Raw genomic sequence first — 20,474 nt, 5'->3', positions numbered from 1 at the left:
AATCAAACTCCAAGAACGTTATCATGACCAATATCGAAATGTTCATTGAGGTAGCACTAAAATTAGCTTTGGCTAAGGCCTGGGTAGATTAAAGTACACTTTTCAAGTCATCGGCTATGTAAAAAGTCTATGTAACAATAGAGCCAACCAATCATGCTTCTCCTAAAGAATGAAATCCTTAAAACTTGCAATTTTCAACATTATATACTGAACAAAATCAGAGATACTTCACACATAGGGCGCTGACAATTACTTTGAAGATTGTAATTTAAATAAGAGGAAAATGGACCAAATTCCAGTAAAATTACTCAGAATAAAAAGACCCATAAACGCAAACAATCAGCTCTAGGAGCAGGGCTTGAAACAAACCAAACAAACGCAAGCACATGTCCCCGGGACGAGCGAGTTTCAAGCGTTTTCTTGTCATTGTCCTCATGACACTCAACGCACAGCACTGCTTATTATTTCACTAGAGAACAACCTGTCCCCAATGCTAGCTTGATACTAAAATGGGTCAAAATCATGAAAATAGTATGTTCTAATACATGGCTCGTTATGTAAACATATACCCAGAGACTGGGAATGTAACAAGAGAAATTGCAGTTACACACATAGCCCTTGCTGTGTTGGTGGTATTCACGTTCATAGTGAAACCTTTCAGTAATCTGGGTGTTGTAAGTTTCATTTTCAATGAGGTGTTCAAGCATCTTAATGACATTGCTAAGCTTGAACAGATCATCGACATTTTATTTAAAGTCTATGCAGTTTTAACGTTACATTGTCACGCCAAAGTAAAGATGCCATCAGACATTTATACAAGAATGTAATAACTTTTCACAAGAAAGATGTCCGTGATTTATATCTGAAAGAAGAAATCCAATAGTCTAAAATTTCATGAACCTTTGTACTAAATTATCCATTTTGGTCAAGCCACCATGTTAGATAGATGCACAACGGCGTTATGAAAATGAAGATTCCTGATATACCAAAAGAACTGACTGCTCCGGTGGACTAATATGTTAGCGCGTCCGCCTGGGATTCAGAAAGTCGCGTGTTTGAACAACGAGCGAGTCATACCAAAGAACTTAAAAGTGGTGCTTGCATTTAACTCGCTTGGAATTCAGCATTATGAGGTTAGGTCTGGTCGGCCCGGTGTCAGGATAATGTGACTGGATAGGACATGATGCTACATGTCTGCAGCATGATGCCCCAGTGCTAGATATCACTATAAACTACTACACTGTCGACATAATAGCGATATGACTAAAACATTTTCAAAGCTACGTCAAAAATCCAAATTACACACACGCACATACACTAAAATAATTGGAACATTACTAGGTCATTATCCCAAATACAATTTGACCTCTCGGTTTCGATATTTTCTGTTTCAAATAGATTACATAAGCATGTATTGTGTGAAGGTTGGATGGAATCGGCCGAGACCATTAACATACTCATTTGCAATGTAAGAAGGCAACATTTTCTAGTGAACGTAATTAGATGCTTATAGAAATATATGCTGGAATATTCACCTGAGAATGACAATGTATCAATAAATCTCCTGTCCTGAAAATACCGGTCACATGGGACAGGTGTAATATTGCTTGACCAAATTAAAAATGCCTAAATTTCTGAAAAGTGCCCCTTTTAATACAACCAAATATGCGTGAATCTGCAATATAATATGTGCATGATGTTCAACGATTTAAGCGTAAATTATGCACCTGTGCATAAAAAGAACGAAGTCGCAACCTAATCAACCTGGACAACAATTAAGCAAATTAGGCATATGTTATTTGCAACTGACGCATGCCAAACGTTAAGTGATATTAAACTTCTGCGATTGTTATGGATTCAGATTTAATCTTAAGGTGCGAATACACACCATCTATTAACGCCTTACTTGGCCCAGCCAATTTTACCCGGTCAAGTGGTTTTCCTGAGCCATGTAGAATAAATTATGCAGCCTAAGATAAAAATTATAGGCGAAAATTTAATCTCCGAAGCTGACTTGCAGAACTGTATTTCTTATTAACTCTATGGCTTCACATAAATCTATACCGTACAGCACAACATAAAGGTCCTATCTTATATGGTGTTTTCTTTTTGTGAACACAAATTTGAATGTTTCTATATAACATACTAACGTATATGTATATTTATTAAGGTAATATGTATGGTAGCATCATACAATATCCATGGTTTCGCAGTATTAGAAGTGTTCGGTATTTGTTCTAAATAGCACCACCTGTCGTGTACTTATATACACAACATGACTGTAAGTTACTAGTTCTGCATCAACAGCAGATTTCAGGAAAACATCGAAAAACAGCTCTGTTCTTACTCTCTTGCTTATTTTTTAGTTTAATGCAATAATAAATAACGTGCCTTATTTTCTTGCAATAATCGCACGGTGGAAGAGATAAGAATTTCTGATCAGTCTTATGAGAAATTTGATTCTTATAAGTTGAGCCAGATCGAAATTTGCAAGTACTTGCTTGAGACTGAGGTTGCTTTTTTCTAATAATCTGCTGAGAGGTAAACATTTTAATTGAACATAGTGAGTCAAGAAATAGTCGTAAGGTGTACGAGCTGTGTTTTCTAAAGTGTCCACCTAGCATTCATCAAGGTAAATCTTGATTTTATATTAACACAGTTCTTGAACTGTTAATAAATATAAGTAGTCTAAGTTTGTCATAATCTGTGTCAGTCTTTTTAGATGTACACTACCTGTCATATAGTTTTTATATTGCCATAACAAATTCAACAAGAGTTTGGGTATTTTCTTTTCTTTTTTCAATTCCCAAACCACTGTCAATGTACCCTAACCCCTCAAGATACATTCCTTGACCATCCTGATCAGCAGCTGCCTCTTCTGACAGTGAAGAATATATCTCACGAGCTTTGCCAATAACTACATTTCGTATTAACAAATTACAATGCTCTCTTGGCCATTTAAAAATCTCGGCTAATGTTTCGAAATATGCAAAATATTGATCAACATCTCTTTCTTTCAAATGGGGTACTAATTTTATATTTTTGGTAACATCAGAAACTGAACGCTCTTGAGGTGTATATTGTATGTCAGTTCTAAATCGTTTAATTTCATTTACTGTTCCATCTCTTTTTTTTTCTTATTGTGTTTGTAATTTCATATGAATTCTTTCTTCCTTATGTGTCTTCATCTGCATTTTACACTCTTCCATCTCAAGTTCTCTTTCCTCTTTGTGCATTTGCAATTTCAACTGCATCTCTTGGCATCTGCAATTTTATCTGCATCTTTTTTTCTTCTTATTGGGCTTGCATTTGCTGCTTCAACTTTCTCTTTATTCCTTCCTAATTTGAAATTCTCTTTCTCTTACTCTTTCATCATTTGGATTTTACATTTTCATCTCCACTTCTTAAAGCTGAAGATTTCTTAATTTTCCTTCCCACTGGTTTTTCAGTTTCAGTTCTGTTAATTTCATTTTAGAGCTAAATATAAACTAATTAATCCTAAATAATTTCCATCAAATATTGTCTTTTCCACCAAATACTTGACCAACATGTATTCAGTTTGATAGGTTAACAACGGCGATTGTATGTCCGAAAGTGAATAGCGGTTAGCACGCTCCAACAATTCATCTTTCCTTAACACTCAAACCCTTCATCGGTCGGATCTGAAACAATATGTTCCACCCTAGATGACCATATGAAAGCTTGCTTGTTTCACCAAGAAAGTGAAAAACCAGAGACAAATAAATTTCAGAACGAAAATGAATTTAAATTTCAGAAACGAAGTTTACTGAAATACTTTGAAGAAATTCTTATCACGGACGAGCCCCCACTTTCTGCTATGACACTGTGGCCATGAACTAAGAATCAGAAAGAAGCAAAGCCAAAACGTTTTGTAAATCTTAGCAAACTATTTAATTATCAAAGTTTAAACAAAGAAAAGTTAAGAGGAGCGTATGAACTGAATCCAAAGCAATCCTGCAAAACTTTTACTAATGCCCAGAAGAATGAAATGTTCAGTAAAAGTTTCAGATCTACAAGTATACTTGTCCACCAACAGTCCTGGCGTGTAATAACGGAGCGGTCCAGGACTCCGTTAAATAATTCAAATTAGTCTCAAAATAAAACCAAAGGCCTATGATCACTGTCTTTTTCCACTGAACAAGCTAAACAAATGTTTTCTCTCAAACAATATTTAAATACAACACAAAAATACCACTGTAGACTTGATGTTACAACATGAAAACAAGAAATATGAATAAGAAATCTGACCACTAATATACAGGCGAAAGGCGAAAACACGCATATTGTCACTACTACATCATGACCAATTGCAAATCTCCTAAATAGCAAAACAACCCTGATAATCTAACCCACCCAACAGGAAATAACTTAATTCTTCAAGGAACCCACCTTACCGATCTGTTGAATGCAATAGCAGCCCAGAACTTGTCAACATATTTACAAATATTTTGATTATTAACAACTATAAAGATGTAGGTGAGGAACCATTTATAGACCATATGCAATTTTAGGCTTTAAATATCTTAATATCTTAAAATAAAACTTATGCACGTGTCAATTACGAAAATCATTATAACTTACAGCCATAAATAAAATTTGAAGAAATTTCACTTAAAACAAATAATAGAAAATAGGGAGAAGCAACCAAGTTTGTACAATGCAACACATAATTTATTTCCAGAGAATTGACAGTGAAAATATAGAATAGAACTTACGGCATTGCGAATTAAATCCCAAATAATCCTGGATCTCGGGTCCACCATATCCAGCTCACTCTCTATTGATTCTGAGGTGAACGGTAGGATTTCCAAGGCAGCGGGCAATGATGGCCAGACTTAATCAGAGGGTCTGGAACAATCCCACCCTCACTGAGAAGACCAAACTGCGTGTCTACCAGGCCTGCGTGCTCAGCTCACTCCTTTACGGCAGCTAAGCATGGACCACACGAGACGAAACTCAACAGCTTCCACCTGAGATGCATGCGGCGCATTCTGCGCATCCATTGGCAGGACAAAGTACCCAACACAGAGGTTCTGGAACGCGCCAAAATGAACAGTATGTTCTCCATTCCTAGCGAGAAGCGCCTTCGCTGGCTCGGCCATGTCAAGAGAATGGACCCAGGCCGCATACCCGAGGCTGTTTTCAAGAATTACATGAAGACGACCAACATCATTGTCAACGACTGGGAGAGCTGTGCTAACGACCGTTTCCCCTCGCGCCTAGCTGTCAGACAAGGCGTTCAAAAAGCCGAGGAAGACAGAAACATAAAGCAAGCTGAAAAGAGAGCTAAAAAGAAGTAGAAAGAAAAACTTACTCTGGAGCTACACCACTGTCTCCCGTAGAAAAATGGATGCCAAGATAGACCATATTTTTATATATATTTTTATACCTTTTTAAAGAATGATGACATCATTGTAATCTTTTCTATTTTATCTTAAAGGAAAATATGTTTACTTGTATTCACAAGAGCTTTTCTTCCTAAAGGGTTCGAATTTTCTACTCTGTGTGTGTGTGTGTGTGTGTGTGTGTGTGTGTGTGTGTGTGTGTGTGCCCTTCACATGCCAAACGAATCATCTGTAATCAGAGTACCATTCAGTTAAGACTACATTCCCTCCACCACCACCCGAATTCTCAGCTTACTCCCAACAACTTCGCGAGTTCACAGTTTTTGGAGCTAATACGTTTAAGTTTGTTTATTTTTCAATGTCATTTAATGCAATTGATTTGTTTTATATTTTTCTTGATTACGATATTTTGTCGTTTCGTTTTCAACCGTATGTCATTAACATCGGAACGATAAGATTCCGAGTGCACAGGTTCCAACACTGTGGGGCCAATCTTCCATATATGCAGGTTTTACTGCTTGTATTAATGACAACGAATTCAACTTCAAACGTAAGGCTATCTTGTATGTATGTCACAAACGATAAACGATACCCATGAGTATGTGCCCAGTGATAATGTATATGTGGGGGATTCTTTGCAGTAATTGCCCTTTAGACAACGATGATCAATTTGAAATCAGACATTGTTATTTTGTACAATAACAGATTACATTAAAACGTATTTGTAAACTTCTGCTATTTTGCACCAAACGATAATACTTTATTCCGTAAAAGGGCCTCAAGTTTCCGGGAATGTCCCTAGACCAAAACAAATAGCTCCACACATGGAAACCCCGGGTTAATTCCCGGCTAATATATTTTATTGTAATTTTGCTATGTGAATTTTTAGTGCATTTGTTTATGACAGCGACCTAACCATTCAAAAGTAAGGTTCTCAGATGACAAAGCGATAAACGGTGCCTGGGTGTTTGTGCCCGGTAATAGGAGCTTTGTTTAGTGTATATATGCAATAATTTCCTTCTTGATATCATTTGTGTTTTGTATGTCGTAATTATGTACATTTTTCTGTTTGACGTAATTTTGTACAATCTCATATTACGATATATATATATATAAATATTTCTTAGTAAAGCTATTTTGTACAAAATGATAACAGGTATTGCACACTCTTCCCTCCAAGGGCCCCAAGGTTCTGGGAAGGACGCCGGAAGAAGAGAAAATAGGTCTAATTTGGAAACTCGGTGAAGTTAATATAGCTTTCCTATTTTGTCACATATTTAATTCATTATTCATATGAGTACTGTATATCAGGAACAAAGAATTAGGATACGGAATTATTAGACTACGAAAGGTAAGTAAAATATTAGATTAATGTGTGTGTGTGTGTGTGTGTGTGTGTGTGTGTGTGTACATCAGTGATAAGACCCAACTGTCATTGCTCCACTTTTGTAGACAGCAACACTTATATATTCAAATATGGTTATGGGAACGCTTTAATGTTCTAAAAATCCATACCAAGCATCTCACAAGAGAAATCTAGATGTATGAATAATATTAGCACAACCACACAACACTACACGTATTTAATTTGTATCTTTTTATTTGTACTTTACGTATGGAGAACAAGAAATGGTGTTTGTATCATGGACACAATGAAATCAGACTTATGGAAACGTGGGATATACTATTTTACGTGGAATTTCTGTAACGTACAACAGACAACGTAGTGTATGTTATTTCGATAACCAAATGCTGTATCAAAAACGATCACGTCAGTGGACGAAACAGTAGGTACTAAGACTTCGCTAGGGTTTTGACTTTGCAATCACAACGATTGTATATGTTATTTTCAACCCCTGCTCAATCGTTAAATAATACCACAAAAACCACAAATGCTGTATGTATGTATGTATGTATGTATGTATGTATGTACAATGAAATCTGTAATCGATGTGATTTTTGTCGACTATACAGCTGCATGTACTTCTGGTAATGCTTAACTCAATTTTATGCAAAATATCTTAACTATAACGGCTGTGTGTGGACAACCTAACAATTGATAATATATAACAGAGAAGAGATTTATCCCTTGAGGGGTGAGCAGCAAATGTTTTCACTAGCAATCATACGTGTTCTATATTTGTGTTCATCGGGATTTGTTCCTCCTCAAGGTCAATACCCGGCTCTGCGATTTGCATCGGATCAGTCGTTACCCCCAATTCGCAAATCTCTTTGAAACAACATTTCTTTTCATCATATAGTTTGTACAATGTAAATCCAAATATTGCAGAACCAATCACAGAAATCGCTATTATCATCACAAAATATCCTTTTCCTAGGGAGGAATTGCTATACAACGCATCGGATTGCACTAGACTTGACACACGTGGTATCTGGTAATCTGGAATGACAAAACATCTCAAAGATTATATTACATCTATTCTATGCAAGACAAGCACACCGAGAGAGAGAGAGAGAGAGAGAGAGAGAGAGAGAGAGAGATGCATTGTCGGTGACGAAGGAGTATATCTGGTTTTCAACAAAATGATATTTCTCATTACAGAAGCTTCCCCCATTGAATTTACCAGTCGCTAAAATGATATGCGTATAAAAACTGTGGTGGGTGGGTTGGTGTGACTGCAATGTGTTTTCATTTTAGTAATAATGGCACTAAACGTTTAAAATTAAAGTAAGGAACTTTCTGATGGTATATGTTTAAATTGCAAGAATAAATCAGATAGTGTTGACGTTTTGCCGCCACCCCCACCCCCCATGATGCAAATCGGCAATTTGTCAAAATTATATGAACCTATGATTCTATGTCGGAGAAACGACAGTCCGACTAAAACACTTACTGAGAGAGCAGTTAAACACAAACATTTCATTAATGTTTCGTTTGTTTTGTTTTGTTTTGTTTTTTTTTAATTTTTTTTTTTTTTTTTTTTGGTTCATCTTTTTGGGGAGCAAACACTTACAAGGACATATATGAGAACAACTTGTGACCGCACAGAGAGGGGCGCAGGGATCACAATTTCCCGTATTTGAATCAAAATACTGGTCTTCTTTACAGGCTGCTGAAAATAAAAGAAATGAGATTATTTAACATGCTATGTGCACAGAATATGATATGTGTCAGAGAAAAACGTGTAATGTTTACAGCAAGCCAGGATACGGTAGCATATTCTGTGAACTGAATGTGTTGTGGGTCAGTAAAGTATAATGTTTACGGCAAACCACCATCCTGTAAGTCTTATATGGTATGTAAACTGAGTGTGTTGTCAGATAGAACGAACGGTGTTACCTTTACAGAAAGCCATGATACTGTAGTGCAAAGCTTTCGGGAGTTAAAAATGATCTACAAACATACAAGTATCATCAACGGGTCGAAGTGCAAATTCAGTTCCCATAGAACTTAATAAAGTGTCTGTAATCGGGCGGCATACAGATCACACATGTGTACATTCATTAGGGTTAGAGAACTTTTTCAGCCTTGAAATACAGGTGTTTCTCTGCATTATTTTTTAACCTGTGCTCCTCTATATAAAGGGACTATCTGATCTATACCCATTAACATAGCCACGTACTAAGAGTATATATGCTATTTTGTCAGTAAGAAATTAAATACAACATATAAAAATGAAAGTAAATATTTTTTTGTCATTTATAGAACATAAATTTAAGTTTATGAACTGTATTACGGAAGAAAAAAATCCAAGTACAAGCCATTGGGTACATCTCAAAATATGTAGTACTGAGGTTTTTATTCTCCCACCCGTAGATTCATTCTCAGGCTGTACAATAATTACTGGTCCGATACTTCAATAATCAGATAGAAAGACAGTCCAGTGGTGTTTCTTTCAATGTTTTACGAGTTATTGGTCACATTGCTGTTCTTCCGATGCGTACTTTATAAATTGGATTTTATATATACATATATATTCTCATACAAAAGAATTTTAATTTATCTCTTCATTTGATTATTTCTTTTCAGCTAATAAAATATAATTGGCTAACGAAGCAAATAGAGCATACTAAACATTGTTAACTCAATTGTTCGAAAGCACATTGCCTCCGTTTCACTCATGTCTTAAGTGCAATTGTGGAGTGTAACTAAAGTGGGACCGGAGTAAGACAGTTCGATTTTTCTTAAAGTTTCAGTGGCTATATCTGTATTTAGCTTGAATAAATCAGGCAGCTAAACTGTTTAATCAGCTTACCTGCAATAACATTTGGCAAAACAATTATTATGATCAAACCCAATGACACTGCTATTTGCTGAAAATAGGATATTTTTCCCAGAGGCAACCAGCCATGCATGACTTATTCATAACCTGTCAATAGAAAATGTATGCAAAGAATAAAACTATGCACATTCCTGATGCAGCATAAAAAAGACTAACATATACAGTCCAGATATATCATAAATAAGACTAACATATACAGTCCGGATATAGCATAAAATAGGACTAATATATACAGCCCAGATACAGCATAAAATAAGACTAATATATACTGTCCATGTATAGAATAGAATAAGACTAATATATACAGCACAGACATAACATAAAATAAGACCAATATATACAGTCCAGATATAGCATAAATAAGACTAACATATACAGTCCGGATATAGCATACAATAAAACCAATATATTCAATCCAGATCAAACATAAAATAAGACTAGTATATACAGTCTAGATATAACATAAAATAAGACTAATATATACAGTCCAGATATAACATAAAATAAGACTAATATATACAGTCCAGATATAACATAAAATAAGACTAATATATAGTGTCCATGTATAGCTAAGAATAAGACTAATATATACAGTCCAGAAACAGCATACAATACAACCAATATATACAGTCCAGATATAGCATAAATAAGACTAATATATACAATCTAGATCAAACATACAATAAGACTAATATATCCAGTCCAAATGCGGCATACAACAAAACCAATATATACAGTCTAGATACAGCGTACAATAAAACCAATATATTCAATCCAGATCAAACATACAATAAGACTAATATATACAGTCCAAATGCGGCATACAGCAAAACCAATATATACAGTCTAGATACAGCGTACAATAAAACCAATATATTCAATCCAGATCAAACATACAATAAGACTAATATATACAGTCCAAATGCAGCATACAGCAAAACCAATATATACAGTCTAGATACAGCATACAATAAAACCAATATATTCAATCCAGATCAAACATACAATAAGACTAATATATACAGTCCAAATGCGGCATACAGCAAAACCAATATATACAGTCTAGATACAGCATACAATAAAACCAATATATTCAGTCCAGATCAAACATAAAATAAGACTAATATATACAGTCCGGATATAGCATAAAGTAAGACTAATATAAACAGTCCATATATAGCATAAAATAAAACTAATATATACAGTCCGTATATAGCATAAAATAAAACTAATATATACAGCACAGACACAGCATATAATAATTCTGCATTTAAAGAACAACGATAGCAAAAGAAAGGAAGAAACATGGATGTTTCTTGTTTGCATAAAATACATAAAACAATATGAATCCAATCTCTCTCTCTCTCTCTCTCTCTCTCTCTCTCTCTCTCTCTCTCTCTATATATATATATATATATATATATAGAGAGAGAGAGAGAGAGAGAGAGAGAGAGAGAGAGAGAGAGAGAGACAGACAGACAGACAGACAGACAGACAGAGGCACAGAGATAGAATGCTGAGCGCCAAGCGAGGCAGCTGCTAGTACCATTTTTAAAAGTCTTTGTTATGAATCTGCCGGGGTCGAGCCCGCGACTACCAGCATCCGATGCGGACGCTCTAATCACTTAGGCCACCAGAGCGATAAATCCCAGGTAATTTTATTCTTGAATATACATGTGAGTTATACAAAAGAATATTTACCTCTCAGTTTATGCGCTCATTTTCATCATTGCATAATGACACTGAGCCGTAAGACTTCAAATGAACGCATCAGAAACTCAACACTTTAAACAATTCTAACTGATGCGAATAGCGACGTTAGATTGTTGTAATTAAATGCATATATGTAAAAAAAAATATTTAATCAGCTTTCGCTATCCACTAGAAAAATAACTTTATTATGATTAGTGTCCAAAACTTCACACAAATTTCCAGAAGAACCATATTTTGTTTTAAATTGACCCCATAAAGATATTGCTAAGGTAATTCAACACTTGTGAGTAACATCAGTAATCATTTGTTTGAATTTATCTACGCGAGCTATCACGCGTATTCATGTGTGTATGTGTGTGCGGGTGTATTTTTAGCGTAGCTTTAACAATTATTGTTATATAGATACGATGTCTGCAGCGTGGCAGTTCATGCCGCAGATATATAGCATCATGTCCCACCCGGTCACATTTATCCTGACACTAGACCGACCAGTGCTAACACTAACCTCTTAATGCTGGGCGCCAAGCGAAGCAGCTGCTGGTACCATTTTTGTCTTTATATTGACTCGACAGGGGTGTGAACCTCCCTCATACGAGGTGGACGCTCTACCAACTTAGACCACCGGGGTGGTCAACATGCATTTCTTGTGGTTACTTCAAAATAGCTTGGACATGTTTCAGACATGTCAGTTTAGCCAAGCTTTTGGTAAAGAAAAACAAATGAAAGACTTAAATCACTTTTTTATAGTACACTGTCTACTCTTTTAATTGATCCTGATTAGCGTATTAATGTAACGACCCAGTATCACCGATTAGCGTATTAATGTAACGACACAGTAGCACCGATTAGCGTATTAATGTAACAACACAGTAGCACCGATTAGCGTATTAATGTAACGACACAGTAGCACCGATTAGCGTATTAATGTAACGACACAGTAGCACCGATTAGCGTATTAATGTAACGACACAGTAGCACCGATTAGCGTATTAATGTAACGACACAGTAGCACCGATTAGTGTATTAATGTAACGACGTACTAGCACTGTCAAACCCGGTATTTATTTTAAAGATGAGATTTCAAGAGGAATAGCCCCTCCGGATGTATGTTACAGCCAATTGAACAATAAACAACGATATTTTAAAAATTGCAGGCCATCGTATTTATTAAGTATTGTATAAAAAAATGGATTCATATTTATAGCTAATAGATTAACAAAACCACAATAGGTGATATAACGCACCGGGAATCAAAAGGATGTATAAGTGGAACGCCGATCCTGGATTTTTTTAATAGAAATTATGATATCTCATTTGAAACCAGAAAACAAGAAATCCTATCTTTTTGTATTGTCTATTAACTTCGAAACTGTTTCGTGGAAATGTAGGGATGTGTGTTTAGTTTCTTTTAATTTGGTCTGACTAGGTAGATAGGTTAGAATACACTATAATGGATCAGAATCGTGCATTTTACGGAAGGGTTATATGTCGATGTTTTTCTTCCAGCCTATATAGAGGTCGTAGAAGAGGGGATCCCATCTCATCTCACTGATTGCAACTTTATGCAGAATTATGTGGAGAAGATGACGAAGATACCGCATAACTCACTTATAAGTCAAGTCCAACTGCAAAATACGAAGACCAAGTTCTGCTATCTCGTATTGCACCAGCAGGTCTGGGTCAGGGCAGTTTGTTAGCAGTAATCAGTAGAGCAAACAACAAATGCAGTAATTTTTGGAAAGAGGTAAATGATTAATAAAATATTATTTTAATTTAAATAATTTTTAAGTTAAAACTGTAATCTTTCGAAGTTCAAGCGGGGTTTTAATTTTTAATTTTATCTGAAGTTCTAAAATTGACTAAACAGGATTTAAGATAGGACTGATTGCAAGCATGTTTAAAAGAAATGTTGAATTTGGAAAATATCTCTACCAATATATATCTTAATTACACGATGAATGGTCCCTTATTTGCATGGTGATCACAATTATGATTATCTCAGATGTAGTTATTTTCGTTTTATGCCGATTAGGATGCGGAAGGTCTCGGGTTCGAACCTCGGAAGAGTCATATCAAAGACTTATATAAATGGTACTAGCAGCTGCCTCGCTTGGCGCTTAGCATTAAGATGTTAGTGTTAGGACTGGACGGCCGTGTATTAGGATAATGTGACTGGGCAGACATAACTATAAACTACGACAGTGCAGACATCGTAGCGTTATGGCTGAACAATTGTTATAGCTACGTTAAAAATCCAAATCACTCAGGCACAATTTCTTATTGTTATAATCTACTTTGAAATTCACATTTTTTAAAATTATTTATTCAATTATTTATCCACTTACTTAATTACGGAAATAAGGGAATAATCCACACAGGGTCGTCCCTATGGGAAATGACTCCCTGTGCGAACTAAGGAAAATGACACCCCAATTCCGCGCCCCTTAACCGCGGCGCCATGCCACCAGAAATCACCCCACCGAACTTTGCATTCTGCGCCAATAATCGTGGCATCCTGTTTGTAGGAAAACGTTTCCCGCCTGTAATGGCCGGTCCTGACTCCACACCTTCTCACTCATAATCCAATTGTTCCTCTTTCTTCCTTTCTTTTTACTGACCTCTGATTATCGTATTCTGATTCATATGAAATATCTGTTACATCTATACACCTTTTGAACTTTGTTAAAACAGAATATTTATTATATAATAGATATCTGCAGTTAATACATAAACATGAAGCTTTGGTGTAACATTCAGTATCATTTCATATACACACAGAAATTATATTAACATACAGGTTTGGGAATCATAATTCGTCCCCTACTGAGAATTTAACCCCGTTGTAGCGAGTTACGCACCCATCACCTTGCCTGTAGGCACCAAACCCCCATACCAACTCCACTAAATTCAAATCCCCCTCCCACATTCGCAGCCAACCCAGGGCCGTTGAGAGCGATCACGGGCCCTGGGGTAAGAAACACCCGAGCCTCTCCTCGTTCTTGTTTAAACAAAAAATTTCTTTTATAAAATTAAAAAGTGTTGTTCGGCCCAAGCTCCCTTAAGGGCCCGGGCCCCGGGGATATATTCCCGGTTGCCCCCCCCCTCCTCTTGTCGGCCCTGAGCCAACCGAGAACAGATCGAATGTAGTCGCAAAAAGCCGGAGTTTTTGCGTAGCAGATGCACTAGCTTGTCGACCGAGTAATTTATCGCTCGTCGAAAGATAAAATCAATACTCAAGATTCCTCTAACAAAATCAAAAGCAAATAGAAATTATTTTAACGTACGCATATACACCATACAGAACAAAAAGTGCTATCGATAGATTCTAACGGAGTATACTTAATATAACACAGTAAAAGTAAACTCGTAAAACTGACGACGAACAGTTCAAAACTAATTTTTACCTAGGCTAAGCGCACTCGACAGTCACTGATTCATTGTCGGAGTCGGTTACAAAACAGAGACAAGACCAACAATAAATACAAGACCAACAATAAATACAAGAGAAAGGGCTGCACTAACGAATGTTTATATGTCGAATGGACGCACTGTTTAAACAGTGTGCATATTGCACCTAATTGGTTGAATTCGGAGGATAAAATGAAAGTGATATTTTAATGGGGATGTTTGAATGCCAACATAAAAGTATATTGCCTTTATGTTACGATAACATAAATATCAAATTTCAAAACTGCTTTTCATATTAACCCTGAAAAAATAAATACTTTTCTAATAATGAAAACCTACCTTTGCGCAACTTTAGATCAATGCCATGCCCGCACAGTCTTCCGTTCCATATATAACTTTAGGGACATGCCCAAGGCCGTACTATTTTTAACCAGGAATATGTTCATCTTTCTTAAAATAACCGACTTGTAAATAAAAGTGTGATATGATGCGATTTATTTAGAATGTTATGATGGTATATATATATATATATATATATATATATATATATATATATATATATATATATATATATATATATATATATATATATATATATATATATATATATGTATCAGATAATCATCGTGAATGTTCTCCTTCATATGTATGTATGTATGTATTTATGTATGTATGTAAGTATGTATGCATGTATGTATGTATGTATCTATGCATCTATGTATGTATGCGTGTGACTGTAAGTCTGTCTGTCTGTCTGTATGTATGTATGTATGTATGTATATGCTCACTCTGATTAGACGGTTAGTCATGTGGCTTTTAAAGTAGCGTATACCCGATTTCTAGTGAAATATCTTACAGTCTGAAATTTAGTTTACCATATAAATGATTGCCTTGTTGGCTCTTCCATAATATCGGTCACAACTCAAGCTACAGCAGACACTCATTTGTATAATTAAATTCCATATATCATATGGCTTATTCGTCTTCGCCATATATTGTAAAATACATCTATTCAAATTTAAAAGAATGATGTATGATTTGGAACTGTAATTAGTTGTGATTTCAAATTATTAACATCAATGGGTAGCCGGGTAGTTTAGTTGGTAGGGCTTCAGAAACATAATCGAAGGTTTGCGGGATCGATACCCGCACATGTCTGCCAAATTACCAAATTACTATTGGTTCTGGGTCCATCTTTACCCCCAACTTGACTTATCTCCAGGATCATGTCTGTAAATCCATTAAGATCCTCACCATATAATCATGATCAAATTCATTGGGCTTGAAAAAAATGCATATATTTATCTCATAAATGCCCATGTGACAGTTCTTACCATGATATAGGTACTGAAGAGTCTCAAACGTCAGACAGTTCTTACCATGATATGCGTACTGAAGAGTCTCAAACGTCAGACAGTTCTTACCATGATATGCGTACTGAAGAGTCTCAAACGTCAGACAGTTCTTACCATGATATGCGTACTGAAGAGTCTCAAACGTCAGACAGTTCTTACCATGATATGCGTACTGAAGAGTCTCAAACGTCAGACAGTTCTTACCATGATATGCGTACTGAAGAGTCTCAAACGTCAGACAGTTCTTACCATGATATGCGTACTGAAGAGTCTCAAACGTCAGGGTGAGGTCATACATGTTAAGCGCGGTGATACGAGTTTTAAAACCTTAGAATTCTTGTTACACATAGACTCAATAATAGTATGTGCTCCAAATGAATTTTGTTAATTTATGAAAATCTGTTATTGGTGATGTTGTGATAAGATTGTAATTTTGCAACGAAAGTTCACTTGAACTAAATAAAGAATAACTATATGTAATGTTACGTAGAAAAAAATGCATATTTGACCCTTATATTCCTTGCATTTCTCAAATACCATCACTGGCAGCAAAAATAAACCTGCTGTCCAACTCACGTTTACGAATAATCGATATTAGGTAAAATTATTCATTCGATCGATAAGGCTAAATGCATCTACAGAAGTAATATTTCGAAAACTCTCGTGTTTCTTTAATGCATCAATTCACATATCTAATCTTGCCAGTGTGTGTGTGTGTGTGTGTGTGTGTGTGTGTTTGTGTGTGTGTGTGTGTGTGTGTGTGTGTGTGTGTGATGTAAGTTGACTGTCCTTGCATCTGCATGTGTGTAGTCATATGGCTTTTCTGAATCTACAATTGTAGTTATTCAAAACGATTAAACGAAACTTATATTATATCCTGCCCTTAATTGTCGCGACAGATAATTCTGGGTTTTGATTCGGTAACATGTTAATACATTTTCTCACTATCGGCTTAAGCCTTCTCCCATCTCTCGAGTTTAACTGGCAACCCAAGTCCCCAGAAACTTCCAATTTCAATCAGAATTAACTAAATCGACATCCTTGTAGTTTTTATTTAATGCGTTCTTCAAAAATTACACTGTATCTTTCTGCAAGAGAGTCCCATTTTCTTATACTTAAGAATTCAAGTCCTTGTTTCAGGACCTAGGCAAAACTCTGCAGCTATTTTGGCCTTACTTATTTTTGGTTGGTGCCAGTTTATCAGGTGATGTTATGTTTTTTTGCAACACAAGGAATCACGACACAGTGATTTACAATAGTTGTAAAGGAATGCAACAGTTGTATTGCAAAACACGGTCATAACTCATGGCTATATCTAGCATGGCCTTAGCGTCAAATCATCCGAACGCAGCAGTTACGCAACACAAGGTAAACATAGCGTAAAGTAACGTCTAAGAAACTCAACTATGTATTACACTTAACGGATCTGGGACTAGATGCCTTTCATTCAGTAATCGTGATTAAACTGCAATGCGCACTGAGGTTTTTATTTATATTGCCCTCTTTAATATGACAACTCTTCTAAACGGCAAGACACGAAGGCATTACACCTTAACTATGGCCCTACTAAACACCACGCAGGAATAGGGCAAAGACATGGCAAAGACGACAAATAGAAATTTTAAACTGTAAATAGGAGAAAGAACTGAATATTGATTCCAATTTTATAAAATATTAATGTTTCTATTGTCCAACTGCTGTTTGTTTTTTCTGTACTTTGAATGTCTTTTTGCACCCACGGTTGTAATAAATTATTATAAGGATTCAAAAATGTCTTTTGTCAAAAAAATAGAATGTTCTTATCATTATTTCTAACACGTGTAATCTCATTTAATAATGAACTTTGAAGCAGTAAATTCCGTGGCGGCAAATATTTTAAAATACACGTGGTAAATATTGAGAAATGAGAAGCGCGCAAAGAAGGTTTTAAACTTTACTTCTCTGAAAAATGCCTGTTATTGTTAAGTTTCATTTTTTTTAAAAATTAAGTTAAGAAATATGTATATTATGTATATCATGTATATCAGTGATATTTTATGGTTCGAGTACAACACAAAGACGCACAAAGACAGAAAAAGACAGGAAAAGACAAGGCAAAGACGTTCTGAACTGACAATAGTATTAAATATGTTGAGCACAAATAGATCGTCAAAGAAACGATCAACACATAGACCGCTCAGGTGCCCTAGTGGTTAGAGCTCCGCTTCGGATGCGGGAGGTCGTGCGTTTGATCCCCGGCCGAGTCATACCAAAGACTTGCAAAAATTGTGCTAACAGCTGCCTCGCTTGACGCTCAGCATTAAGAGGTTAGTGTTAGGACTGGTAGACCTGGTGTCATGATAATGTGACTGTGTGGGACATCATGCTACATGTCTGCGGCATGATGCCCCAGTGCTAGACATCACTGTAAACTGCCACATTGCAGACATCGTAGTGATATGACTAAAAGATCGTTAAAGCTACGTTAAAAATCCAAATCACACACACACACTCGTTACTGATTGTTCCATTCATGTTCTTTTAGTTGCACCAATGTTCAGCCATGTAATATGGCACGTCCGTTCCGTGACTGAAGTTCTAGAGAGAATATTATCATTACTTTTCACTGAACTAGTTGTCCTATTACTTTTATTCATGTATGATTTACATACGCATGTGACTGTATTTCCTAAAATGTATTCACTCATCTTTAATACAATATTCGCTTATAAGTATACATTCTGAAATAAACCATATTAAAAAGTTTTAAAGTGACTTATTTACAATTTTTTATATATTACAGGGTCTTGGATTCAAATGGTCAAGCAAATTGAAAATTCGTGTGCTTGGATCCCACTGATTCAAAGGTGTGGATTATTTTATTCTGTGTATATGCCCATAATAGAGTAATATTCGGTATATAATTTAAGAGGGACTTTTTTTTTCAATTATTCATTGGAATTATTAACCACCCATTTAGTCTGGAGTAGCACATTATTTTGGAATTATTGTTACTCATTCAAAGACATTATGGACTGCATTTTTGTGGCGCATCAGGGCATTCAAGTCTATTGGAATTCATTCGGAATGTTCTGTATATTTGGACTTGTGATAGGACATTTAGGATTATTTGCAATTTAATTCACAATATTGAAAGTGCACTTTGTATTGTAGAGAAATAAACAACTTGTTTTTACTTAAATTGCAAGTTTCACTTCCTATTGTTTATTTTAAGACAGACTCGTAACAATATATATAGTTTTGCAGATACTTGTGCGGATACAAGATATAGTTATATGAATACATATGTGGATTCTAAGTATATATATTTCTACATACACATATGTGGATTCTAAATATATATAGTTCTGTGGATACATATGTGGATCCAAAGTACATATAGTTCTACGGATACGTGTGCGGATTCTAAGTATATATAGTTCTATGGACACATATGTGGATTCTAAGTATATATAGTTCTGTGGATACATATGTGGATTCAAAGTATATATAGTTCTACGGATACATGTGTTGATTCTGAGTATATATAGTTCTATGGACACATATGTGGATTCTAAGTATATATAGTTCTGTGGACACATATGTGGATTCTAAGTATATATAGTTCTACGAATACATATGTGGATTTTAAGTATATAAATTATACGGATACATTATTTTTGTGGAAAAAATTAATTGTCATAAACGTCTGTGCATCAAGAATATGTCTACAGATTGGTGAGTAAATAAATCGATTTCTTGCATTTTCAGACATTTTTAATTATTCTGTAGAACTGAATCCATTACTACCTGTTTACTTTCTCTAATAAACAAGACTCACCTGTTCTCTTTCTCAAATAAACAAAACTCGCATAATTGTAATAAAATCTGACTATATCATATGGATAAGTAGATTGATATTTAGAATAAATATATAACAAATAAGAGAAAAAATAATGGACACATATACAAGATTTAAAAACTACCACATATTACAACTACTATATTCACTTTTGAGAGTGGCGTTGCGAAATATCTGGCCCCCACCCTCGTAGAAACTCAATCTGAGGCCCTCTCATAATAAAAAGAAACATATGTTTGATGAGAATGTTGGCCCCATACTGGGTCTGCATCCCCAACTCCCCACCCGCCCAGTGCAGTTGCTGTGATTGGTCGGGCGGTTACTAGCCACTGCTTTTTTTGAAGATGTAACTTAACCATAAATGTTTTGCATTATGCCTGAGATTTATAAGTATGAAATACAAATCAAAGTGACATTGAATGAAGAGGCAGCTATCCCTTTTCTAGGGTGATAATAATAATTAGACATTTTAATTAAATTTTATTAATGTCGCCTCCCATTATTTAATGATAAACTTGACGAGCGATTTCATTTACCATGCTTCGTT

At 35.4% G+C, this 20,474-nt stretch overlaps 1 protein-coding gene and 2 long non-coding RNA genes across 6 annotated transcripts in view; 2 read left to right on the top strand and 1 right to left on the bottom strand.

The window, feature by feature from the left end:
* Window positions 1–20,474, top strand: part of LOC149782746 (uncharacterized) — a 130,464-nt gene that overhangs the window by 107,231 nt on the left and 2,759 nt on the right. The gene's annotated exons all lie outside the window — the stretch shown is intronic.
* LOC149782748 (uncharacterized) lies at window positions 6,745–15,115 on the bottom strand. Its single transcript, XM_089934242.1, has 4 exons — window positions 15,071–15,115; window positions 9,584–9,697; window positions 8,342–8,440; window positions 6,745–7,767 (listed from the first exon to the last, which is right to left on the bottom strand). The coding sequence occupies exons 2-4, from the start codon at window positions 9,681–9,683 to the stop codon at window positions 7,490–7,492; spliced, it is 477 nt and encodes a 158-aa protein (XP_089790368.1). The 5' UTR covers window positions 9,684–9,697; window positions 15,071–15,115; the 3' UTR covers window positions 6,745–7,489.
* On the top strand, window positions 12,697–19,834 carry LOC149782747 (uncharacterized). The gene is made up of 2 exons (XR_016414455.1): window positions 12,697–13,067; window positions 18,869–19,834. It is a non-coding gene; the product is annotated as an uncharacterized LOC149782747 (long non-coding RNA).

The sequence above is a fragment of the Sinohyriopsis cumingii genome, chromosome 15 (assembly GCF_028554795.1).
Source record: "Sinohyriopsis cumingii isolate HCF-2022 chromosome 15, ASM2855479v2, whole genome shotgun sequence".
Lineage (NCBI taxonomy): Eukaryota > Metazoa > Mollusca > Bivalvia > Unionida > Unionidae > Sinohyriopsis > Sinohyriopsis cumingii.
The sequence above is the reverse complement of the archived record's forward strand: the minus strand, read 5'-3'. Positions and strand labels throughout refer to the sequence as shown.